Source organism: Lissotriton helveticus, chromosome 6 (genome assembly GCF_964261635.1).
Source record: "Lissotriton helveticus chromosome 6, aLisHel1.1, whole genome shotgun sequence".
In the NCBI taxonomy this organism is placed as follows: domain Eukaryota; kingdom Metazoa; phylum Chordata; class Amphibia; order Caudata; family Salamandridae; genus Lissotriton; species Lissotriton helveticus.
The window spans coordinates 1,951,130,966-1,951,155,648 of record NC_136067.1 but is presented as its reverse complement, the minus strand read 5'-3'; the positions used below and the strand labels follow the sequence as shown (position 1 = coordinate 1,951,155,648).

The window sequence follows — 24,683 nt, the reverse complement described above, 5'->3', positions numbered from 1 at the left end:
GACGTTAGCCCGAAGGCAGACGAGGGACAGGAGCCTTTTAAAAGGGAACTTTTTGAGGCTGAGGAGTATCTTTACTCTCGTTCCGCTCGTTTGTTGTTCCTTCTCTGCCTCAGCTCCATGTGCTTCGATGATCCCCTGGTCGACATCTTCACCAAACTGGTCTGGAGTGGAGTTCTTCTGTTCATACATCTCGTGAAGTCGAGCCGATGGTCACAGAGCGTCTTTTTCAATTTGAAGGATCAGCAGGGTTTGTAGTTGTTTTTGTTGTGTTCAGGCGTTAAACACAAATTGCACACGTCGTGTAGATTGGTGCAGGGGTACTTTGAATGGGACCTGGGGCAGAATTGGAATGGAGTCCGTTCCATCTACAGCGAATTAGGTCGACGCGGCTAGGCCCATGGGCCCCGCACAAGGTTTTCTGATCGAAGTTGTGGAATAGATGTAATACTCAAAGGGAGGAATACGCGATCAAGAAACAATACTGTTGAGGGTAGTGGATTGTGCACCGAGGGGAACCCGAGACCTGTTTCAAACCGGAGCACAGCAATTCATGTCCGAACCCGAGTTCGGAAAAAACTATCTAACAATGGAGCCGATGCCCATGCGTACTATAACCGAAAGGGAGAGTTACCTACCTCTTGACTGGAAAGACTTCTTCAAACAAAAACAAAGTGCAAATTTCCAGGCCCAACATCAGATGGCGATCTATGCATAGCATGTGATCTGTAGCTCACATGCCTAGAACACTTAGCTCTCAATAGCCTTTAATTGACTTGCCCTGGTGGAAATTCCATTTGATCAGTTACGAATAGTTCCTATAGAAACCATTTGTGGAACGTGGGATTTTAGATATGCTCAGTTGGAAACAGAGGAGAATTTGTATTTAACAGAAACATACCAGCTGGAGCCAGTAGACTATCTAACCCATAAATGACCAGCTCTAAAATGCCACTCCAACCACATGACTAACTGAAAGTTCTACACATGACATTGGGATGGCTATGGATTTCTTGCATTACCGCCATGACAGTCAAATATTTCATAAAGTGAAGTCATCATTCCTGCTTTCGGCGTAAAGTTACCTAATTTTCACTCACAGATGCTAACGGATGCTTTCACCCATTCTTGTGTAAATGAGTTCACATAGGAAAGTTATGCGATATCATAAACTGCATCCTAGTGAATAAAAAAGAAAACAGCTAGAGAATTACAAAGCATCTCGGTCAAAGGTAATTTGCATCATCACTCATCTGGTAAATGTGAAGTCTCTGTGTTTTAAAGCAGAATTACTCAACATGTTAAACTCATTTCCCAAACATGCAGCGGGTGATGCAGGGATATAAGGCGCACTGCTTTATGCTTTTAGTTCTCGGCTTTTATCACGTTGATGTTTAACTCATTCTGCAAGCGTTTCCCCCACTGGTGCAGTTGAGAATAGGGCCGGGTTGGGCCACTTATCTGGCCAAAATAATTCCCTGAAATCCCTCTGGAATTCTAATATTTCTATTAAATACAATACATTTTTCATGCACAGTGCAAGTGCTGTGCAGGCAAAACCTAAAAGCTTGATTGTGTGCAACTGCAAAAGTTACAAAACTCACTTTGCTGTCCCACATTCTTACCTTCCTGTGACTTTTAGAGAAATGTGTTCTAACTCAGCCATGTCTCGTTTTGTACTCTAGCATCCATAACGAGTGCGATCGCCCTCTAAAGCTATCACAAAATACATGCAAATTAAAAACTAACAATAATGGATTAGGCTCAGAGAAAAAAAAGTTAAAAGCAAGTTTAGAGTAGCCGAGCAGAGAAAATGGAGAATTCAACATCAATACATATTGAGTGGCTCTGCAGCGGATTTAGAAAATGTAAAGCTATTAAGCCAAACTGGCTACATGGGCTTGGCGTACTTTTTAATGAAAAGTATTTTCAGGGGGTTTAAAAGTTATTATGTTCATTATATTATCCTTGACAAGTTTTAAAAGTTTGTTAAAACCCATATTTGAATAAAGATAATTCCATTGCACATTTTTGTGTGGCAAGCACCACATGACCTGCCAAAGTTAAAGCATGTAGTTCTCAATAATATTGATGCAATATGATTATTCGCAGTTATTTGATTTAGAAATCTACTATTATGCACGGCAGTCACTGGTCAAAAGTAAGTACATAGAACGTTTACATTGTGCTGCAAAGAGTGAGCATCTCTAGGTGCTAAACACTTTGTCACCAGCAATAAGAGGGGCTTAAACTGCGGTGCGATACAGGTGGATTTGTACAGTTTTGCCGTGCTGACAAACAGCAAGGTTCAGTTGTACTTATTTTTTAATTGCTGACACACCTCTTTTTTGACGTATTCTTGCTGGGGGGCACGTGGAGTAATCAGTAGGCCCCATTCCGGCTCATAACTTTAATTTAAGATGACAGCAAACTTAGTAAACAGGCCACTTTTGACACCCCTTCTAAGATGGCAAGTTGTTGTGTGTTTGACACATCCAAAAATCTGTCTTCGGCTATGGGGCCCGCACTAAATGCCATATTAAATGGGCTGCATGTGCTTCGACTTGTTTTCGATACTTATATGGCACCATCTGTGATCGACATTTATAGCTGACGGGCAAAAGAAATTACAAAATTAAACTGAACACTAACTATTTCGAGAAGACCGGTTTATATTGAATGAATAATATCTCAAGGCTTTTTGAAATCGCTTGAGATTTGCCGTGGCCACAGCCGGAGGTGGAAGGCGAGCCACAAGCTAACAGGAAAATGAACACTCTCCTACCCACTGGTGCCTGAAGTCTGCTCATTAGCTGGAACAAGCCACCCAAGTGCAAAGTATGACTGCACGTAGAGTGCCAAAAAATGGTAATTTACTCCCTTTTAATTATTCCCAAATTTGGAGTAAATGTACGGATTTTGAGTTTTTAAATATAGTACTCTCGGAAGCTGAAAGAGCTAAAGCTTTCTGGCTGGGCTCACAACACACAAGGGAGGAGGGGTGTTGGGACGAAAACATGCAGCGCACGAAGAGGGCAGGGGTGGCGAGATGAAACAACCACAAGGTAGATGGGCGGGGGAACCGCGATTAAAGAAGCACATGGGAGTGGGGGCAATGATTAATGAAAGATAAGGGAGGGGGCATGATTAAACAACACACAAGGGGTTGGGGGAAACACTGCAGAGGAACTGCAGTCACATGCACTCTCTATGAGTACGTGTGGAAAAGTGATACCAGCAAAGAGAAATACACACAAGATAAGGATATGATAGGAAGCCATTGGCAGAGGGCGTTCGGAAAGCTAAAAAATACGTTCTGCGGATAAAAAGGAGTGCTTGGGCACAGGACACTGCTTAAAAAAACACAACAAGAACAACGGGAAATAAAAAGAGGGAAAGTAAGAGGCAAGCACAGGAACAAATGAAAAGTAAGAGCAGGATGTAAGCCCTTTTTAAGATTTATATTAAATTCACTAGATTTCACAAGCACAGTGGAAGCGATGTGAGGGCAAAATCTAAAAAACGCCTCAAGGCTAAAGCCCACAGCCCACATGTGCTTACACCGGGTACTCCTACTTTTAAACTGTTGTCTTTCTTGAGTTTAATTCTTGCTACCCAGAAAATCTCTCACCTTAGAAAGGACTGTAAACTTTCTATATGTAGACCATTCAATTTCAATGTAAAACATTATGAAACACAGGCAATAGATCCACCCCTTGGAGAAGTGTGGCTCACTGGTTAGAGGAGGGAGAACTGGAAGCAGAGGTCAGCCTGGGACCAGGGTTCAATTCCCGACTCGGCAGGGTCTTGAGTCCTAAAATGTCCATGGACTCGACAATTCTCGCTCCGGTGCCTACTCGATTCATGGGTTCACACTCTGCGACTCTGGGCAATAGCTTGCTTAATCTCCACAACGGCCCCTCGCGGTGGGATGCCTGGCTTTCACCTTGCGGATACCCTGCCGGGGTTATCTCACAGGGGAATACCAGGACGGGTTCCCTATGCAAGCGCTTAGAAACCGTTCGGTGATTTGCGCTATATAAATTCCTGTACATTTACCCCACATTTCAGATTTTGTTTAAAAAGATAAAGCACATCAGAAACATTCCGTAATAGGTATTTTATTCAATACGACATACACACCCACTATTACCTTGAATGCTGTTGGCTTTCACAAGCTGTGCACAGTCTATAAGCACCTCCTTGGGGATGTCTTCTATCGTCTGACCCTAAAATGAATAACAAGTGCAACGTTTGATGCCAGCCTAGATATTTAGTGCGGACTGCTAAAAATGAGCAGTAAAATCTTCTCCAGTCTCTAGAATTAATTAAGTAGGGGCAGGTGAAACAAGGCCCAGAGCTAGGTGTATATGATGACTCGTCAGTAATATTACAAATAATTAATGCAACTTTTCACTTCTTCCACTCATTTATATGGCATTCCCTGATAAATTAGTACGGACAGACAATAGGATATTAGGACAGTCCAGTACACTGGCCTTGTATAGCGGGCAATATTTTTGTTTTAGAAACATATCTATTAGGCATGCAAAGTGAAAAAACAATAAATAAATAAAAATATCATACCTATGTTTGCAAAAAAGAAGCAGAAAATAGGCACTCGTAAAACAAACATGAAATGAAACCAGAGATTGCTCATCAGCCCTGGCACTGACATGGTCTACTTTTTAGGCAGAAGCAAAAACTCACAGCAAACCAAGCCAATGACTTAAGCAGGCAAACATTAGGGTGGCTTAACAGCAGAAGCTTCCTCTGGTTTCGATCTAAGATTAAAAAAAAAAACCTGTCCCACCGTGACCCTCATTAGTATCCTTTTGAATGGTTAGCATCTAGGTCTAAAGCACAACTGCCAACAGGTTTCCACTGTTCTTTGTAGTGCTTGTATCCTACTTTCCTAGGCTGTTCTATGTCCACATCTCCACTCCCCAAGCTACTGCATGTGTCCAACTCTTCCATTTCATTAACCTGTTCTACCTTCCCCCACTTATTCAGTTTCCTCCAAGCTCTAGATTGCTTCAGATTCTTGTCTCTATCAAATCTGGCATAACATTCCCTGAAAGTTAATCACATAATATTAAGCGAAGTACATTTGTATTCTACGAAAATAAGTACATGTTTAACTATGTAATTAACTGATTAAATGCCCTTCGCCAAATCACCTATGAAGAATATCTATGATCAAGTACAAAACTATTTGCTTAGGACAAAAAGTTGAAGGGAAAACAAAAACAAGGGCACAGTGAGAACATCATCCTTTCGTTATGGAGGCTTCGCGTCAGCCTCATGCATTTACTTAGTGTGCCTTCATGGCACCAAAGTAAGCTGGGTCTTTTGTATGATCACAAATTAAGTAAATGTTTAAATATCCAAAAAAGAAGATTCCCATTTCACCACTGCTATTAATATCAAGGATAACCTTAGGCTGGGCAGACACGTCTATATGTACTATTAGTCGGTCCACGGATCTTTCTCCCAACTAGACTGCCTTTTTATCCCCGCCACTTATCTCCACAGGGTGTCATCGCCCCACATCCACCCGCTGGGGTTCTTGGGTCACACCCCCGTGTCACTTGAGCTTCATACTGGCACCACTCATCCTAGTTTTGATGGTGGATGCCGCCAAGGCAGCTTCAGAACCCGACATATAGGATGACTCTACAAGAGGCTATTGCCAAATAGCTTACATTTAACTCGCTCGGGGCCTCTTTGAAGGTGGTACTGTGGGAGGCACTTAAGACAACAGTTAGAGGGATTGACATCAGCTTCTGCGCTGGGGATCGCAAGTGGAGGGCACAGAAGCAGGTGGACCTTGAAGCACAGATCAAGAAATTAGAGGGGGACTGTCGTGGACCAGGAAATAAGGCGGCGAGATTGCAGCATAGCCTGACCCAACAGCTATACCAGCAGCATCTCTTAAATGAGGCGAGGACGTCATGGCAGGACACGCAGCAACGAATATTTCAATGGGGGGACAAATCTAGTCATATGCTACATAGATTGTGTCAAGCAGCTAGGCTGTGACATGGATGGCGTGGAACCCTCGCTGGGTTTAGTGTCGAGGCCTGCGGATGTCACCCAGAGCTTTGCAGAATATTATAGGGAACTATACGCCACAAATGATCATATCAGTGCAGACCTGGTACAGGAATTTTTTTAGGGATGTACCGCTGTGTACCCTATCAGCCAATGCCCATTCGCAATTAGAAGAAAAAATGACGGTACAGGAGCTGGCGTTCGCCTTGGCCCAGTTGCACACGGGCCCCCCCTGGACCCAATGGCTTTCTAAGTGAGTATTTGAAGCTCTTTGTGCCACAACTGGGCAGTACCTTACTGGAGGTTATACAGGAGGCATTGAATAGCGCTATACTCACTCAAGGCTGGGAGGTAGGGTTTAAGTTTCCTCAGAATATTGATCTGGAAGTTCGCTCCCTTTGTTGCCTTGCTGATATGTTGCTGCATGTTGAGATTAGTGTCGAGTGTTATGCCTAAAGATTTTGCTGAGTCCACGATGGTGGGTTGGACATTGAGTGCGGTTAGGAGTTTAAGCCAATGTTGAGTGGTGGATATCTTCGCTGGAGGTGAGATCAGAAGGAACTCTGTTTTCAGGGCATTGAGTTTGAGGTGATTATCGGCAAGCCAGGATTGGGTGCATCTGATCGTTGAGTTCAGGAGCAGGATGTCATTGGGTGATTGTAATTTGAGGTAAAGTTGGGTGTCATCAGCGTACATGTGAAAGTGTACATTGGATGCTTGTAGCAAGGTGGTGAGAGGTTCCATGACTAGGTTGAACAGAGTTGGGGATAGAGAGGATCCTTGGGGGACGCCTAGCGTTACAGGTATTGGCGAGGACATCAGGTTGTTGCTCTTGAATTTCTGCGACCTGTTGTGAAGAAAGGAAGTGAACCACTTGAGGACAGTTCCAGATAAGCCCATTCTTGTGTTTAGTAGTTCTAGTAGATTCTCATGTTTAACGGTGTCGAATGCTGAGGAGAGATCAAGAAGGATGAGGAGGCAGGTGTCGTTTTGGTCTAGAATTTGAAGTGCGTCGTCAATTATGTGAGTCATAGCAGTTTCTGTGCTGTGTCCTGCTCGGAAGCCTGACTGGTGAGGGTTGAGGAGATCGAATTGCTCAATGTGTTTAGACAATTGTAGTTGTGCGCATTTTTCCAGCAGTTTGGCGAGAGTGGGGATATTGGTGATGGGACGGTAATTGTTGAGATCAGAGGGGTCGGCTGTAGGTTTCTTTAGTAGAGGTGTGACCTGACCAACTTTGAGGGAATCAGGTATGCTACCTTGTTGGAGAGAGCTGTTGATAATTTTAGTCCAGAGAGGGAGAAGAAAAGGTGTAAAGTCTTTTACTGCGGAGGCAGGGAGGGGGTCCGTGAGGTGATTGGATGGTTTCAGGGTGCTGAGCAGTTTGCCAATTTCTTCTTCCGAGTATATGCCGAAGGTTGACCATGTAGCATTGTTTTTTGGTTCAGTGGGTGCTAGGCATTGGGGTTTGGAGTAGAGGCTTGCGTCAATGAGGAGATCGCTTTTTATTTTGTCGGTTTTTTGGATAAAGAAAGCAGCGAAGTCTTCACAGGAGGGTGCCTCGCGCCCAGTGTTGAGTGGTTGTGGTTGCTCCTTGGATTGTGACTTGATTAGCTCAAACAGTTTTCTCGGGCGGTTTTTTGCTTGGTCGAGTTGGAGGCTGAAGAAGTCCGATTTTGAGCGTTTTATTTTCCTGAAGTAGGCGTTTCTCTTTTTCTTCAGATCTTTTAGGTGCATTGCGGCGGGGGCTGATCTCCAGGTCCGTTCTGCCATTCGCATGTCTCGTCTATCCTCGTTGAGACTCCCGTCGTACCATGGTTTGGAGATTTTAGTAGAGACTCTTTTTAGCTGCATAGGTGCAACCTCATTAATTATAGAGGTCATAGCATTGATATAGTGGTCAGTCAGAGTTTGGACGTCCGTGGCGCCTGTAGGTGGGAGTAGGAGATTGCAACTGTTAGGGGGCAAAGAGCCTGGTTTGAGTTTTTTCAAGTCTCTTTTCCAGACTTTGGGCTTGGAGAGTTGAGTCGGGTTGACTGACTTTTTCATTGATAAAGAATGTGATAATATAATGATCTGACCAGTCACAGGGTTGGATGGATTCGAGTTGGATAGATTCCTCTTTGGAGATGATCAGGTCGAGGGTAGAACCTTTCTCGTGGGTCGGGCTGTTGCATATTTGGGTGAGGTTAAGGGCATCGAGGAAATTTTTAAGACTATTTACCACCGCGTCGTTGCGGTCATTCCAGTGGAGGTTGAAGTCACCAAGGTATATTTGGGTGAGCTGCCGTCCGGAATTGGTTGAGATCATATCCATGATTTGTTGGGAAAAGGTGAGATTGTCCCTGGGTGGGTGGTAAATGCTGTGAAGAGAGCATATCGGTTTGCCCTCACTAATAATGTCGAGGCAGATGTATTCCCGGGATGGTAGGGATGTGGAATTGACTTTCTGAACAGAGAGGTTGTTCCTGTAGATGCATGCGATTCCACCACCTATTTGGCCTGTTCTGTCGAGCCTGATAATGTGATAGTTGGGAGGAACCAGAATGTCCCTTATGGGTGTCGAAGATTCAGTTAGCCACGTTTCAGTCAGGATGATTAGGTCAAGGTCTTGCGATAAGAGGAGTTCATCAATGGCGGCGGAATGTTTCGTGGCCGATCTGCAGTTGAGAAGAGTGCATTTGAGACGGGGTGTGTAGAGGGTGTTAGATGGTTCTAGGGAGAGAGGGATTTTTCTAAGGTTATTGGGGATGGAGAATCTGCTGTTTAGTGTGGGTGGTCTAAGGGGATTTGGGTGTATCGTGGGAATGTTGCGGTGTGGTGTGGTTGAGTGGATTTCGGGGGCTGGGTCATAGGAGTGGAGAAGGGTAAGTGTGTCGAGGTCAGAAGAAGGAGTTGTGGGTGCGGCGAGGGCGGTTGTTGCGATTAAGAACTGGGATTGAGGTCGGATTGGGGTGGGATAGCTGAGTGCGAGAGTTAGTCGGAGGGGTGGGGGACAAGTTGGGCGGGGATGTGAAGATGTGTGAGGGGTTGCGGGGCGATGCGGGGGACGAGGGCAGTTGCTGTGCCTATGAGCAGGGATTGACGCCTGGTGTGGGGCGTGATGAGGGTGGGAGTCCGCCGGCGGAGTAGGGGACAAGTTGGGAGGGGAGGTGGGTGGGGGGTGTATGGGGTGTGTGGAGAGTAGTTCTTTGATGGCGTGTATGTCTTCTTTGATCTGAGTGAGGGTGGCCGTGATGTATTCCATCGAAGGGTAGGTGGTGGGGGTGGGGGTGACAGTCAAGGGTGAATGGCTGACCAGGGAATTTGTGTGCAGGTGGGAGAGAGGGCTGGTGTTTGAGCAGGTCTGCGTTGTGTTGGTATGAGGGATGGAGTTAGGGTGGCGAGAGGTTTTGGGCGGTAGGGGTGTGGATGAGGTAGGGAGGAGGTTGGTGTTATGGGTGAGGGCATTGGTGGTAGGCGGGGGGGGGTCAAGGTGTAGGCTGGGAGACTGATAGCCGTGGTGGGGGTTTAGGGTGGGTAATGGGGGCTGAGAGAAGGAGGGGAAGTGGGATTGGAGATGGTCCTGTTGAGGGGGGGGGGGGAGTTAAATTAAGAGAGTGGGTATGTTCTGCGAAGTTGGTTGGAGGGTAATGAGGAATGAGAATGGGGGGGGATAAATGGGGGGAATTGTCGGAGTGCGTGTTATTCTGGTGCTGGACTACGTTAGGTGTGTTATGGGTGGGAGCTGTGCTGTCAGCGGCGAGCGGGGTGTTAATGCCCGCTGTATGTGTGATAGGAGTGTTGAAAATATGTGTGGAGGTCCGCGAGTTGGTAGAAGGGGCGGGGGAGAGAGCAGTGTATGAGGGGGAGCGATCTGTGTCTGTGATTGAGTGCTGAATTGGGATAGTGGGGTTGTGGGTAGGGGATGGGAGGTCAGGGGTGGTAGGTGTGTCCCTGATTGAAGAGTATGTAGCTGTGAGGTCATGATTGGTGGGACTGGGGGAGATGTGAGTGTTTGTCCGTGAATTGGAGAGGTGTTCTTTGAAAGTGGGGAACATGTTGTCTAGCAGTTCCAGGTTCCTGTCTGTCGATTGTGATAGGACAATACCGTTATTGTAAATAGTGATGGTGGCTCTGCCTGGAAAGACTTGGGATGGTGTGATGGAGAGAGTTAGACTGTGAGCGGATTTTCTGGTGGAGGAGACGGTGAGTAGGGTGAAGAACGCTTTTCTCCATTGTGCTCTGCGTGTGGTGTGGAAGATGATATCAGTGTTCAGGGATCCATTGACCGGTGAGAAGTAGGTGTCAGCAAAGGGCGTTTCCGGGTGTGACCTAAGGAAGTTGTGTTTAAAGCGTTTGGCGGCTTTTTTGGTGAGTGATGGTGGGTAGTTGATTTTGTATGTGTGTTTGCCGATAGAGTCCATGTTGCGTTGAAGGATTAGGTGGGTATGGGAGAATGCACTAGTGCACTATAGTGGTACAAATGTGCGGAAAAACAAATGTGCAGAACAGGTGCATACAGTAGGTTACACAGTAATAAATTATAAATATATAATATATTAGTGCTGCCTCTCCACTCCACACACACCTCACGGATAGCAAGATGCATGTCTGAAGAACTAACGAATGTCACTAGTGCCCAAAACAATGTGCTCATTAAATTAGGTGGTGGATTCAGTGTGGTAAACTATATTCTTCACTGAGAAGTTCTCCAGTGAAAGGATCCTATGAAGAAAGCCATAGTGCAATAAAATGAGCAGCCGCACTGTACCTTCTGTAGTCTGAGGTAGACGTGAGCTGAAGAGAGCTTGTCCACATGGAACCTGGCGGAAAGAAAAGAGTTGGAAGTAAAAAGCATTCAAAATTATCTCCTAAAGTACATGCCGAGCCTATGATCTGTCTGAAACTGTATTGATCACTATAGATCGTCTACTTTCCACAGATTGATATGACAGTGCCCAAGACGGGTTTATCGGCATGGCCTTCAAGTGACATGTTATATTGTACTTCATGATTCTGATGCTCCTGTTTTTATACAGCAAATACTGTATACTTATCCAAATGCCAATAAACATACGTTTTACAAAAATTATTTCCTAGCATTTAAAGGAAAGCTCTGGACTCATAATAATCCCCCTCCCCCCCCCCCAACAACAGAAAACAAAACCAAATAATAAATACCACTGTAATGCTCACAGTTCTACACTTAATGACCTCGCCGATTGGCTTGGCAGGGGGGGGATAAGGTATGTATTTATTAAGTGCAACATTCATTAATCGTTTTCAGCAACATTTTGATATCAACTCTGCTACATCCCGGTTCGACAGTCTGTGTAGGCAGCTCCTCTCCATAGTTGTGGTTTCATTCAATTAACCTAGGGCCGGAGTACCAGTACATGCACAACCGTCAAAGAACAGACACAGGCCTATGTGACAAGTCTAGCACTGCATCTCCTTAAGAACAATTCAGAACAAAACAACCAGTGTCAATGCTTGTTGTGTTTGCCATGTGATGGGGCGGGGCATCCCATCAACATATATACAAAATTAGAGTGTGGGAAATGGTGGAGTGTAACCAGATGAAGGACTGTGTTCAGACAAACCCTAACAGTAATCATGTATTCAAACTTGGCAGGCCACAAGAACCAAGAGCCGGATAAGCGAGTAGACTGTTTTCAAACTGGTTCAAACAATTCATTTTTCAAGTTTTCCTCCAAGAAGCACTTGATTTGGGTTTAATGTGCTAACGCATGTGAGGACAAGCATGATCATTTGTGCAACTGTGCCTGCTCATTAACAAGGAATCGACTGGAAAGGCTAGCCTCATTCATTGGAATGACGCACTCTGAAGGCGACAGAAGGATGCACTCAGACACGTGAGAAATACGGCTCTGGGCTAAGCCAAGATGTGACTGACAGAGTCTCAAACCCAAGGCTTAACCTCATCAATGCTACAGCAATTCCCCCTGAGTGCTGTTACTCATGATTTGCCATTGTTCATGATGAGCTCAGCTCGTCATGAGCACACGAGCAGTGTACTGCATGACGAGCTGAGCTCGTCATTAGCATGGAAGGGGTTAAAAAGGCCGGTTAAAAAAAGCACCAGTACTTGAAAGGCTTGTACACTAAGTCCACCGTGTGGATATTGGAAGCAATATGTCTGTGTAGACAGCCGATGAGTAAAACGAGAAGAAAAAAAAAAAAGAGTACAAATCAGACTTCTTGTCCCAATAATTCAATTAAATTATCAGGCACAAAAATTGTTTCAAAACGTTTCTAAAGAGTTTCTCCTTACAATGCAGCATGCACTTCTACATTTCAATACCCACCAGATGTCTTCTGGCCAGCCATGCTTTATGAGATCTTCATCTGCAACAATAAAAAACAGAATTAAAAAAATAAAGGGATCCAAATATGTTCCGTTAACCAACTAAATTGGCGATGTTACTGCAATCATTGAAAGTACTTAATTGTAGGGCACATTACTAGACCTAAACAATGAAGGATGATCAGCTATTAGGAGCGGATCGTTTAATGAAGCATGCATTTTGTGGCTATCCCTTGTACCACTGATGTTGGCTGAATCCAATTCCAATACATATTTTCTATTTGGCCTAGGATATAAACATCATTGATCATTTACAGTAAACTGTGGACTTTTGTATGCAATAGTAAATTTCTAACAAGTATGAGGGCGTTTGAATGCAAAGGAATTGTAGCTACAATAAATGAACTACACTTTTGTCATGCAGTGAGAAGAAATACACCCTTTTGGAATATTCTGAGACATTAGCAGCTGAACTTGATGGCAAGAGTCTACTCCAAATATAAGACCTCTCTCAAGAATGTCTCTTTTTTTCTGCCAAATTTGGATCAGGATTTTTTTAGGGGGGGTGGGTCTTCACGTGGAGATTACTTATTGGTAGTGCCCTTAGGAGGACACATTTGCGGATTGAACAGAATTACCCTGCTTTGTAATGACTGAGTCACCTGCAACGTTTCTTAATTTATGGCGGGACAAAAAGTACTGTTTCTTTCTGTAATACTCTGGTTCCCAGAGCCGCTATCAGAATCCGCATAACATGCATGTTTCTGGCCATTGGCAACTCCAAGCAGCCAAAGTTCTTAAATCGCGGTATATTTTGCAAATACCCATAATTTGGTGTGCTAGACTGTCATTGCTTCTAAAAAAAAATTACCCTTGAAATTACATGGAAGCTTGGGTTTCACTATTGAAGATTATAAAAGAAAAAGCTTTTCCACTGAAAACTCATTCCAGCCAGTGCACATCATTAGTATTGCCATATTTGTGGAAAAGTAACCTTTAAGACGTAGTACATATTAAAAATATCAGCATATATTATGCATATTTAAAGGAGAAAGAGTTTTTAGCGCTCCAACCAAAAAATAGCTAATCCCAGCAGCCCAAACACCACGCATATGTATAATAGCTGACGGTTTCAGATACGAGAGGGCTCAGAGTCCATTTCTGTGACATGAAAAGTAAGCTTTTGTGAGTGGCGCTCTCCTTAACCAATCAGCAGCGATGGGACGAGTCAAACCCCACAAAGTACATATAAATGTAAATGCCAGCATTTGTAAAGCGCATAGCTACCTCCGGAGAGGTGTCCTGGGGCTGGGGGGCGTTGGGAAGATTAAGCAAGCTATTGCCCAGAGTCACATGGTGCTGGGCTAACCTGATGCTGGAGCCGGGGATTGAACCGTGAACCCTGTGGTTCGGAGTCAGGCACCCTGGCCGCTGCGCCACACCTCTTCCACTATAACATCATCCGGCAGCGCAAGCACTGTAAGCTCGACCTAAAAAAGCATTGGTAAATGCATTAGGTTTTGCCTATGTGTTTATTAATATGTTTTTAAGTTTTAGCTTGGGGAGCAGTTGAGCAATATAAATTAAAGAAAGCGTGAATGAGGCTGGGCAGGAGGAGGTGGGGGTGAGGGTGGTTAGAAACACCGTAGAGAGCAGGAAGGGGGTGGGAGAAGGGCGGGGTGAAAACAATGGCGAAGGTCAATGAAAGAGACAGCAGGGACATGCACTTTCTACTAGTGCAAGGTTAAAATTAAAATAAAGAGTGCCTGCGACCAGTAAGTCGATGAAATCATACATATGAACGACTCATTTAAGCTTTAGTTATCAGCGGGTGCTTAACTATGTGAAGCACGGACGCAGATGTCCGCAGCAATGCCTGCTTGTGTACAGTGAGCCGGATTCTAAACTAGAGCGTGCTGAACCAAAATGGTGCCTCTGTGGTGGAATCAGTAAAAATAAGTACAGTGCAAGCGCTGTACAACAGATTGCGGGAAAGGGTGGGCGGAGGTCAATAAAAGATACTGCAGGGACATGCATGATCTATGAGTGCAGGGCTGAAATGTACATTTTTATCGGGCGGCGAGTGCTTGAATATATGTAGCACATGCGCAGCATGTAGACGTGCCAAGGAAGGATAACTAAATGTAAACAGACAGTAACTGGAATGCAAGGTAAGCAAAAGAAAAAAAGTTTGAAAACCACCAACGCGGATGGGAATAAGTAGTTAGACCACAGGAAACTGATAAGAGAGGCACAACAGAGAGAACATGCTACAACCATTAGAAACCAATCTGGCACGCATGCGGACTAATATGATGTGAAGAGGGATGTATGTCCCTTTTAAGATATATTAAAGACAACAGATTTCACAAGCACATCGCAAGCGGTGGGCAGGCAAAACCTAAAAACGCTATGGGGGGACCCGCAGCCAGCGTGAATAGGAGGCGGAAGAAATAGTACCTAGAATCACGTCAGGAGCTGGGGACGGGCACTGATTAAGTTGAATCAATCTGTGCTTGGTTCCTACTTCACTGAAATATTCGGAAGTTACGTTTGCCCAGAACTGCCAATTAAGGAGGCTGCAAATAAGAGGGACACTGCAGCCAACAAATATTATCCAATGGGCGGGCTCCAGGCCTTTTTTGTAAACAACAGTGCCTCACAGTTTTTTTTTGTGTGGCACGCATGATTTTATGTTATTTTTTGTTTACGGCTTACAAATCTTGGAGAAAATTGTTAATATGGTGTGTGAGGAGTGCGATTCAGATGGCATGGAATGAATATGTGTGTTAATATGAGTGTGATTTATTATTATTTTTCAGCTCTCTTTTTTCCTGAGTCCTGAGGAGAACCCTGAAAGACATGCAGAAAGGTTCGAAACGAGTCAACTGTTTTCTAATCACCAAACAAGTGTTCTATATATGCAGTACCAGTGACGCTCATCCCCCAACTGATTTGCGCCTGTTTTTTATGAGCTCAGTAGGCCCACTGTTTGGTTGTTGCCCTTGTAGAAAACATTTAATTACTCCGTTATAACACTAGCATCAAGGGCAGTACTTGTTTCAAAATAAGGCTTCATCTTAACAGAACCTGGGCAAAAAAATGGTTTTGGAATATTTGTTTGTAATGTGATATTTGTTCTGTGTATTGTCTATGTGATTTGTTCATTGTTGTAAATATTGTATTAGTAATTGTCCTTGTGTATCGAAAATGTTGATAAAATGTTTGGTTCAAATTGATGAATAAATTATTCCCAAATGAGGTCTCTTTTGGTAAAACAAAAAAAGTTAAATATGAAGAAATAATATACGGTCATGACATTTGAGGTGTGTGATCATGGTATGTAAATGAAAGGACGAATTGACATCAGTACTGGCATTCGTGTTGTGGTTTGATGTCATAGAAGGTATAGCCTTACTGATTATTGGCCTAAACCTAGTTAGTTTAGTACTTTTATTATTGTAGCCCTGTAGTAATGGTGAAAGCTGCAAACAGAGGATAAGGTAGGGGCAACAGAACCTACAAAGCAGCACATTTACTGCAACAAACCAACGCTTACATATATTCTCAAAACGCAATACTACATCTGCAGAGGTACACGGAAAAGGCACACAATAACAGCATTTGGTTTTCCTTGGCATCGATGGAGGAAGCCTTAAACAACTCATGGCATACTGTGTTCCCCTTATGCACAACATACCAATAGTTTGGCCTGAATAGCACCACACAAAAGCAAAGCCCAAAAAAAACACATATGGTCAAGCTGAGATCATATAAGCCAAACACAATCAAAAAGAAAGAAAACATATGATAATCTATCCACAAAAAACCATGACTTACTTTCGTATTTATCCTTTCCCATGTAGATTGTGTATCCCGGTGGGACAACTGAGGGAAGAAAACAAGAATCAGCATTAGACCCTTCAACTTTCATCCGCTCAAGGTTTTTTGGGGGGGAGGGGGCTGAAATCACCAAGGTATGTATATAGATAGATAGATAGATAGATAGATAGATAGATAGATAGATAGATAGATAGATAGATAGATAGATAGATAGATAGATAGATATAGCCATCTTTGTAAAAAAACGAGTTTTGACAAATTAGATGAATATACAAACTGGTGCTCTTTCTTAACTGAGCGAGTGAGCATATCCCAGTTCTAGCCAAGATTTGACATTGAATATGACAGCTACTGGCAAGTCCTCTCATTCCTATGTTATACCAGTCCCAGCTGCAAATTTAATTAACATTCAAAACATACAGCTTCGAAAATGAGAGAAAAATCATTTTTATAGTCTGTTGCAGCATCATATAGTTTTAAATGCCTAAACATAACTACGCAAGATTCCTCCCCACCAAGTATATCAAACATACCTACGTTCACAACTGTGTTTTGGTATATACATCCTCGCTGTCACGTATTCACTATAGTTTAAAACATGAAACTATTAACTTTTTGAAAACAACAAAAACGCCTCTTTCAGCCTTCCAGTGCAATGTAGATGAGTCGATGTCATTTTAAAGGAGAAGGTGGGTCAGGTCCTCATCAGTGGTGGCAGTTTTCATGCATATGTTGCTGCATTATGGGACCTGTACTTGTCTTTTTACAATTATAATTATGGACTTGCTGCAATTATAAGTACCGTTGCACTTTGCACCTTGTTGGTTTCTTTCTTACCATTATAAACACAGGCTTAAAGATTAGAACAACTGCATTCTGGGAAGCACAGTATTTCTACAACAAGAACAAATATGAGCTTAAAATCATCGACTGAACCTGACTTGACAACTGTGACTGCTATTAAACCGTGTTCTTAATCTCCACTGATACCTACTCTCTCCACAAAAGAAAATATTGTTTAAATGTTTAGGCTGCTGCCACAGTGTAGGGCACCATCTATCTGTAAGTGCCCAAATCCCTCCTTTTTCTTCTAGAAAAGACAATTGAGATTTTTCATCTGCTGTTAGTGCACTTATCCTAGTTTTATGAGATTCTGTTCTCCTAGCAGTGCCCCAGGTGATTACATTTAATGATATTGGAATTCCTGCTTACCAGCACTATGGGGTATTCACTTTTAACAAAGATGGGTTTGAGCCTGCTGGCAGTGTGTGGGGGTCCCTGGTGCAGCATTCGCCTGTTACAGCTCTATGGAGTATCTACGTTTATTGACATGGGGCTGTGGCTTGCTGTTAGTGTCTGGTACACTTTTTCATGAACATGACGCTCACGCCTGCTGCCAGTGTCTGGAGTGCTAGGAAAGGTTGATAATGCTGAAGCCCCAAGAGAGTAGATACACCACCCCTTCACTCAGCAATCAAGAAATAGTTCAATCGAATATTACAATGCTGGTTGGGAATATTAACAAGTGGAGGGTTCATCCCAGTTGTGAACTAGACTGAAAGAAAACCGATTCTGAATCAGTCAGAGGATTATTTTAGCGAATTAGGGCCCAAATGCATCAAACTGATTTGCATTCGCAAACGGTGCGAATCGCAAAATTCGGCCGTTTGCGAATGCAATTCTTTGTTTTAGGATGCATTAACCTTTTTGGCTTTTTCGCAATTTAAGAAATCGCAATTTATTTGCGATTTCTTAAATTGCGATTGCATTTAAGAAATCTCAATTTTGCGATTTCTTAAATGCAATGCATCATCTGTAAAAATTTGCGAATTCGCAGATTAGAAGTGTTAAATTAGCATGAAGTCAACCTTCATGGTAATTTTAGAAAAGTTTCAAAAATGCACAAAAGTGCATTTTTGACACTTTCATTTTACACTCACACATGCCCTTGGGCATGTATGTGTGAAAAATGGACTGTATGTTACATTTAAGGGTTGCAGGGGGGGTCCTTTGGACCCCACCTGCACCCTAGAAATTGCATTCTCATTTTGCGATTCCTTAATTGCGAATCGCAAAATGAGAATGCCTTCCCATTGATTCCTATGGGCCTCTAGGCCCATAGCAATCAATGTAAAGGGATTCCTTATTTGCGATTCGCAAAATTGGGAATCGCAAATAAGGAAAAATAAGAAATCGCAAAAATATATGCGAATTTTTAATGCATAGGTATTTGCGATTCCTAAATTGCGATTCCTTAATTTTCGCAATTTAGGAATCGCAAATACCAACAATGATGCATGTGGGCCCAGGGCACATATCTTATTCAACGTGATTGGAGATTGACGTAAACACTATGCGAGTTCCCTCTTACATTTCAATACTTTATATTACGCAATACTGGGTTTGGTATTGACAGAAGTCAGGATGTAGTGTTTCAGTAGGGGGTCAAGATAGAGCCATGGTGCTAAAATCCATGACATATTTTGTCCCAGGTCTCACAAAAGCCAGTGACAGCCAATGTCAGAGATCAAGATATTTAACCAAAAATCACAGGAGTGGAAGAAATCTGAAACATTCCAAATATGGTGATGAGGTTGATCAGAGGGCAGCCTAAACGTAAGAACGGGATTTGTTATGTTTATTTATTAGTTATGTACAGTGAAGGAGATCCAGCTGGATCAGCCAACTATTATTGAGCAGGAACTGGGATCCAGGACCTGGTTTGAATCTAGTGAAAGATGTTGAATTTGTCCCGGTGTATTTTGCCTACACCAGGACACATTCAGTAGTGATCTAACCACTCTATGCAACAACACCTTGATCCCACAGACCAATATGGAGGATGACAACGACCTCACTGACTATTACAATACTTCGATACGAGAAGTCATGGACTCTATCGCTCCCCTACAACAGAAAAACATCTCCACTAAAATATCAAAGCTTTGGTTCAATGACAACTTGAACACAGAAAGATGCAACCTAAGAATGGCAGAAAGAGCTTGGAAAGACTCCCCATCAATGGATCACTAAATCGCTTAAAAGCAATAAGGAACACATTCAATCGTAGAATAAGACAGGCAAAAACCACTTTTATTAGAACCCAACTCGACCAGGACAGAAATAGGCCCAGAAAACTATTTGAAATAGTCAAAAGGCAATCACGTAACACATCAAACCCCATAGACGTCGGAGTCAGTGCCCTACCAAGCTGCGAAGAACTAGCCACCTTCTTCAAGGATAAAACAACAAAGATAGAGAAGGAACTTCAACTAGCGAAGGAACTACTGTCGGCCCTCCCAGTCAACATATCTCACAACACCCAATCTATGGAAGGGCTGGAACCACTCTGCATCACCTCAAAAAATAATGCCACCTGGAACACCTTCTCCCCAATCAGCGAACAGGAAATCTACAATATTCTCTCATCTTTAAACCCATCTAACCACTTCTCGGACCCTCTACCTCCCAGCATATTCAAAGAGATGAAAACCTGTATCCTTCCACTATGGTCAAAGATTGTAAACGCCTCTCTACGCCAAGGCACTATCCCGGGCTCCCTAAAAATCGGTCAAGTAACATCCATTATAAAAAACCTGTGGCAGACTGCTCTGACCCTAACAAACTCATTCCTGGAACCACTAGCAAACCTCCTAAAATCAGCTAACATCCATTACCATATGTACGCTGATGACACCCAGCTATATCTCAAGATTGCCTCTCCAGATGACATTATATCCCTCAACTCCATACTAAAATACAGACCTCTGGCTCACGGTTAACCACCTCAATCTCAACGCTGCTAAAAACGTAATTTCTTTTCATCTTGCGACCAAATAATATCAAGATTGATCTGTGGCTGAATCATCTTACAAAACTCAATTGCTCGTCCCACCTCAAACTCTGCAAGATCCTTAGGTATTACATTAGACAAACGCCTAAACATGCAAAATCACATTAGTGCTGCCATCAAAGGAGCAAGCTACCAACTGAGCATTCTACGGAAACTGAAACCATACTTACCTCATGAAGATCTAAAACAAGCAGTACAAGCCCTAGTATTACCCAGATTTGATTATGGTAGAGCCACACTGTGTGGCCTACCTAAATACAAACTAGAACCACAAAGAGCCTCTCTCAATGCAGCAGCAAGACTTGTCCTCGGAACAAAAAGAAATGCACACATCTCACCAGCCCTAAAAACCTTAAATTGGCTACCATATGAAGCAAGAATCCATCTAAAAATTGCTTGCATGACGCACAAAGCGCTACACTTCAACACCCCCGGTTACCTGGCACAAAAGCTAGAAAAATCAGGGGGCAGCAGATCCTCACAAAGTGAGCTCACCTTGTTGCTGAAAACCCCAACGAACCCACAAAAAGAAAAACGGGGGCTAGAGCATTCTCAGGTGTCGCTCCCAAGATGTGGAACTGTTTACCGCCGGACCTTCGCCTAATCTCCTCCACCTACACCTTTAAAAGAGAAGCCAAATCATATATACTGGCTAAGTTCTTGCCCTAATTCTACATTTCAATGACACTGAATACATTCAGATAGCAAACTTTTATGTAGTCTATCCTGCCTTGGATGTGCTTTATTCTAATCCAACAACTGTTAGCCTATTCCTAATCGTTGATTTGTTTGTCTCACGCCTATGTTTGCCTGTTAATCAGACCATGTGGTAAGCGTGTTCAGACCAAGTGCTAATCATGTTATCTCCATGTAAAGCGCTCCGATACCCTCTAGGGTCATGTTCGCGAAATATACAAAACTTTCTAAATAAAAAAAAATTCAGTAGAGCCTGCACGTGTTTCCGTTCTGAGCAGCAACATGAAGGCAATAAGGGGGCTTTCTAATTTTCACTTCCAGCTGGGCCTAAAGCAAAGGCTGTATTTAAAGGGCCATCCGGCCTTCCTTTTGATCCAGTATCATCCTGGCTGGGAACAAAGTGGAGCCCAACACATAGATGCTATAGCAGTAGGGGGAAACAGAGGCACACCTCTAGTTATCACTTGACAAGTACTTAAGAGAATCTATGATTTCAATACAGTTTTTGACTTCGTTCAATCCTTGTATGTAAGAGATGTGCATGCACTGCAAGAATATCGGATGTATCTGTCTGTATAAATGGAGATTTAAACAGGACGTGCTAATTTAGTTTTTTTTACTGTAATTCTTTTATAGTGCTGCTCATCCCAATGTAGGGTATCAAAGCGCTTCCCATTACACACATCTTCTGCAGAGGCAATAAATGATAAAAACATGTAAATCGGTGTACATGAAATGTTAAATAAGACAATGAGGGTTACAAAGTGTAGGAGTCCCTAATTGTTCATACTTGTGGGTAATACATGTTCAAGAGTGGATGTCAGGAAAAACACAAACTAATAGTTGAAAAGCTAATGTTGTCGTTGAGGTTGTTTATACTAATAAGAATACATGCAGCTTCTTTGTGCCAGGCCACTGCTTACTGTGCAATATTCAGAATTGAAACTTATGAACTGAGAGCAACAAAATGATCTGTGTCAAAAAGCAATATCCCACTTTCCTATTTACATAAATTATACATCTTTTATCTACACGTTACAGGATGTGCTTTTGCAGCAGTGTAAACATTTTTTTCAAAACTGTGACTAGAGGAAACAGAAAACTCTCCAGCAAGTACATTAACTACCAGTTATCTTATCGTTATTTGTATCCCCTAAAAATTGCTGCACACACAGATCTCTGCAGCAGGTGCCTTAACCCCACGCAATGTTAAAATACAGCCCGTTTGTGACCAATTAAGAAATCCAGAACCGATTCTATCACGTGTCCTTTTTGACAATTTCTTTGTAGCAGAGTTTTTAAAAACTATATGTATTGGTTTACTGTCAGATTCTGCTTTTCATGACTCCATCCCCTTTCTGCTGGTACACCTTTGCCCCAATGTAGAAGTTCCTGCAGTATATTTTTCTATTGCCAGCACATGTATGTTATGGCACTTCAGAGGTCTGGCATGGGTCATGATATAAGCCCACAAACATCTCATGTAAAAGAAAGGAGTGAAATAGAATAGTAACTAAAAACTCTAAAGAGCAAACAAGCAGAACACGTCTAAGGTCGTAGTGGGCTCTGCAAAGGCCCTCGTTCCTTTACATTGGAACTTCTGTTCAGGCCGTTTCAGGAAGTCATTGCCATTGAGTTACACGGGTCCTTGCGGTGAGGGGCGGTGAGGGACAGAGCGGGGCAGACACAACACAGAGGGGGTTGTTTGACTCACTGCACACAAAGCTATTCCGTGCAGCACACGTGAGCTCCTAATGGCTACAACGGCCCCTCGTGGACGCAGTAGGGGCCCTCTCCGCCCATAGGACGGGCCTCTCTTACCATTACTGGTGAAGTAGAAGACCATGGTGCCTGAGGCGAGGAACAGACTTAACCGAGAGGTCTCGGGGACCGCCGGAAGAATCCCCGGAAGTGACGAACCACTGTCACACCGGCAAGTTCTGCAAGCAAAACAAGTCCGACCGCCCAACAAAACACGCTCTAATCAAGCCCCGCCCGCACAGTATAGACGACTGCCTAAAAATGCCGCTAAGAGCGTGTTTATGTAAATCGAGTGATGTACTGATCGTTTCCAACACAAAATCCAAGTAAAGGATCAACCTTATTCCTCTGTTCTCTTCCCGCATAAGGACTACTATTCTGAATGTATAAATAACGTTTATTATTATACAAGAACTTTTTTTTCACTAAATGAGCATCTTCAAGAGATGCTGTCATAGGAGGTTGACGATTCCATTCCTATTTGTTACATTTATTTATTTATTTGTGCGTTTTTATATAGCGCGGACTTTACCCGAAGGTGTCAGAGCGCTTCACAATAGGAACAGAACTGATACATGAGAACATTACAAGTGAACAAATTACAAAAGCAAACGCTAAATTACATGAGGCAAGAGTGGCAAAAAATCTGGATTTTATTAAGGACACGGAGGCAATATTATGCAAAACTCCTTTATTGCCACAGCTTAGTAGCAACAATTGAAGAACATGGATTCTAAACATTCTAAAGAAGTATAAAGTCCCTTGGAGACCATCTATCATCCTTCTTTGTCGAACTGCGAGGAAAGATCATCGTGGAGAAGATAAACATGAGAAAAAGCACTGAAGACAAACTTCCACAATGAGGTCCGGAGGAGAAGAACCAATCTTATTCTGAAAGAAAAAGAATAATATATCATAAAATCAACGATAATGAAGGGAGGGTTTAATTTCAAAGAGGAGGGATAATAATAGCCTCTGTGTCCTTAATAAAATCCAGATTTTTTGCCCAGCAGGCTGTGAAAATTCAAAATTTTATGGCACCACACAGAGGCCATATTATGCAAGTTTAAAGTGCGTTAAGAACATTATCAATCACATTAGGGATTGGTCTGAAGTAACAAGCTTTAAACATACTATTTATCCAGCGCCCCTATAGAAAAACTGTCTCAACAACGCTACCCAACACCATGATACTCACCATTAATCATAAATCACTCACAAGGCCCATAAACTAACAAGACAATTTTTGGGCAACTGAATCATGTGACCTAATTAATCAGAACCTATTCACAAACTATTTACACATTTATATACATCTGCAGTTTATCAACTCATACCATGGTTTTTATGGAAATATCATTTTAATTAAGTCACTAAGGTAAATGGATCAGCTAATAGTAACTAGACCATGAATAAACAAGACCAGCTTGTCGAATCAAAATCTAATTTATTAATTTTATTCTTCAAAGAAAAAGCATTTTATTTAATAAATCATTATTTTATTAGCAAATAAGCAGCATTTAATGAGGAATGATCAATTAGACTGACATTTCAAAGCAAATCAGTAAGCATGTTTAAGGCAAAATAACAGTTTCCAATCCCTCAAGCTATTTCCCTAACTATTCTCTGCTCCACCTGTAAGGAAAAATCATTTGGGCCTATTATCCTTACGTGCACCAAAAGAGTCCAACAGCACGACACGCCCTTCAGGAATCGGAAAGTGAGAAACGACCTCCTGTCAAAGGGGCCAAGTTTTATACCTTTTCTGTCTAGCTAATCTCACTAAAATGTATTCTTTCTCTTGCCATCCAGAGTTCCTATTGGCTGACAGATGTCAGTCCATGTCAGCTCATCACGTTTCCAACCCAAAACCGAGCCTTTTCTTTGACTTCATTGTCCGACAAAATACATGACTTTCGGCTTCCTCGGAAATGCAACATTCTTCAAGTAACAGTCCGTTACTTCCTTAACTTGGCAGATTTGCCGCATCCTGTCCTTAATTTTGTCACATTCAGAGCACGTCTTGCACAAACTATTCATCATATTTCTTTGACAACTGTCGATGTGGTAAAGTTTCTACTTCTGAATACGTGCAGGGCTCCACACTGGACTGGATTCTAAACACCATCTTTAAAACGCTAGGCCTTAAGCCTCTTCCTTGGAAACTAG

The 24,683-nt window shown here is 42.8% G+C and overlaps 1 protein-coding gene across 1 annotated transcript in view; it reads right to left on the bottom strand.

Moving 5' to 3' along the window:
* The window catches only part of CCDC25 (coiled-coil domain containing 25), a 110,107-nt gene extending 87,374 nt beyond the window's left edge, over positions 1–22,733 (bottom strand). The window contains exons 1-5 of the mRNA XM_078649958.1: positions 22,575–22,733; positions 16,202–16,249; positions 12,363–12,402; positions 10,805–10,856; positions 4,151–4,226 (exon numbers count right to left, since the gene is read on the bottom strand). Coding sequence (XP_078506084.1) covers positions 4,151–4,226; positions 10,805–10,856; positions 12,363–12,402; positions 16,202–16,249; positions 22,575–22,599 — 241 coding nt within the window. The 5' untranslated portion in view covers positions 22,600–22,733. The remainder of the gene's footprint in view (positions 1–4,150; positions 4,227–10,804; positions 10,857–12,362; positions 12,403–16,201; positions 16,250–22,574) is intronic.
* Positions 22,734–24,683: the final 1,950 nt, after the last annotated feature.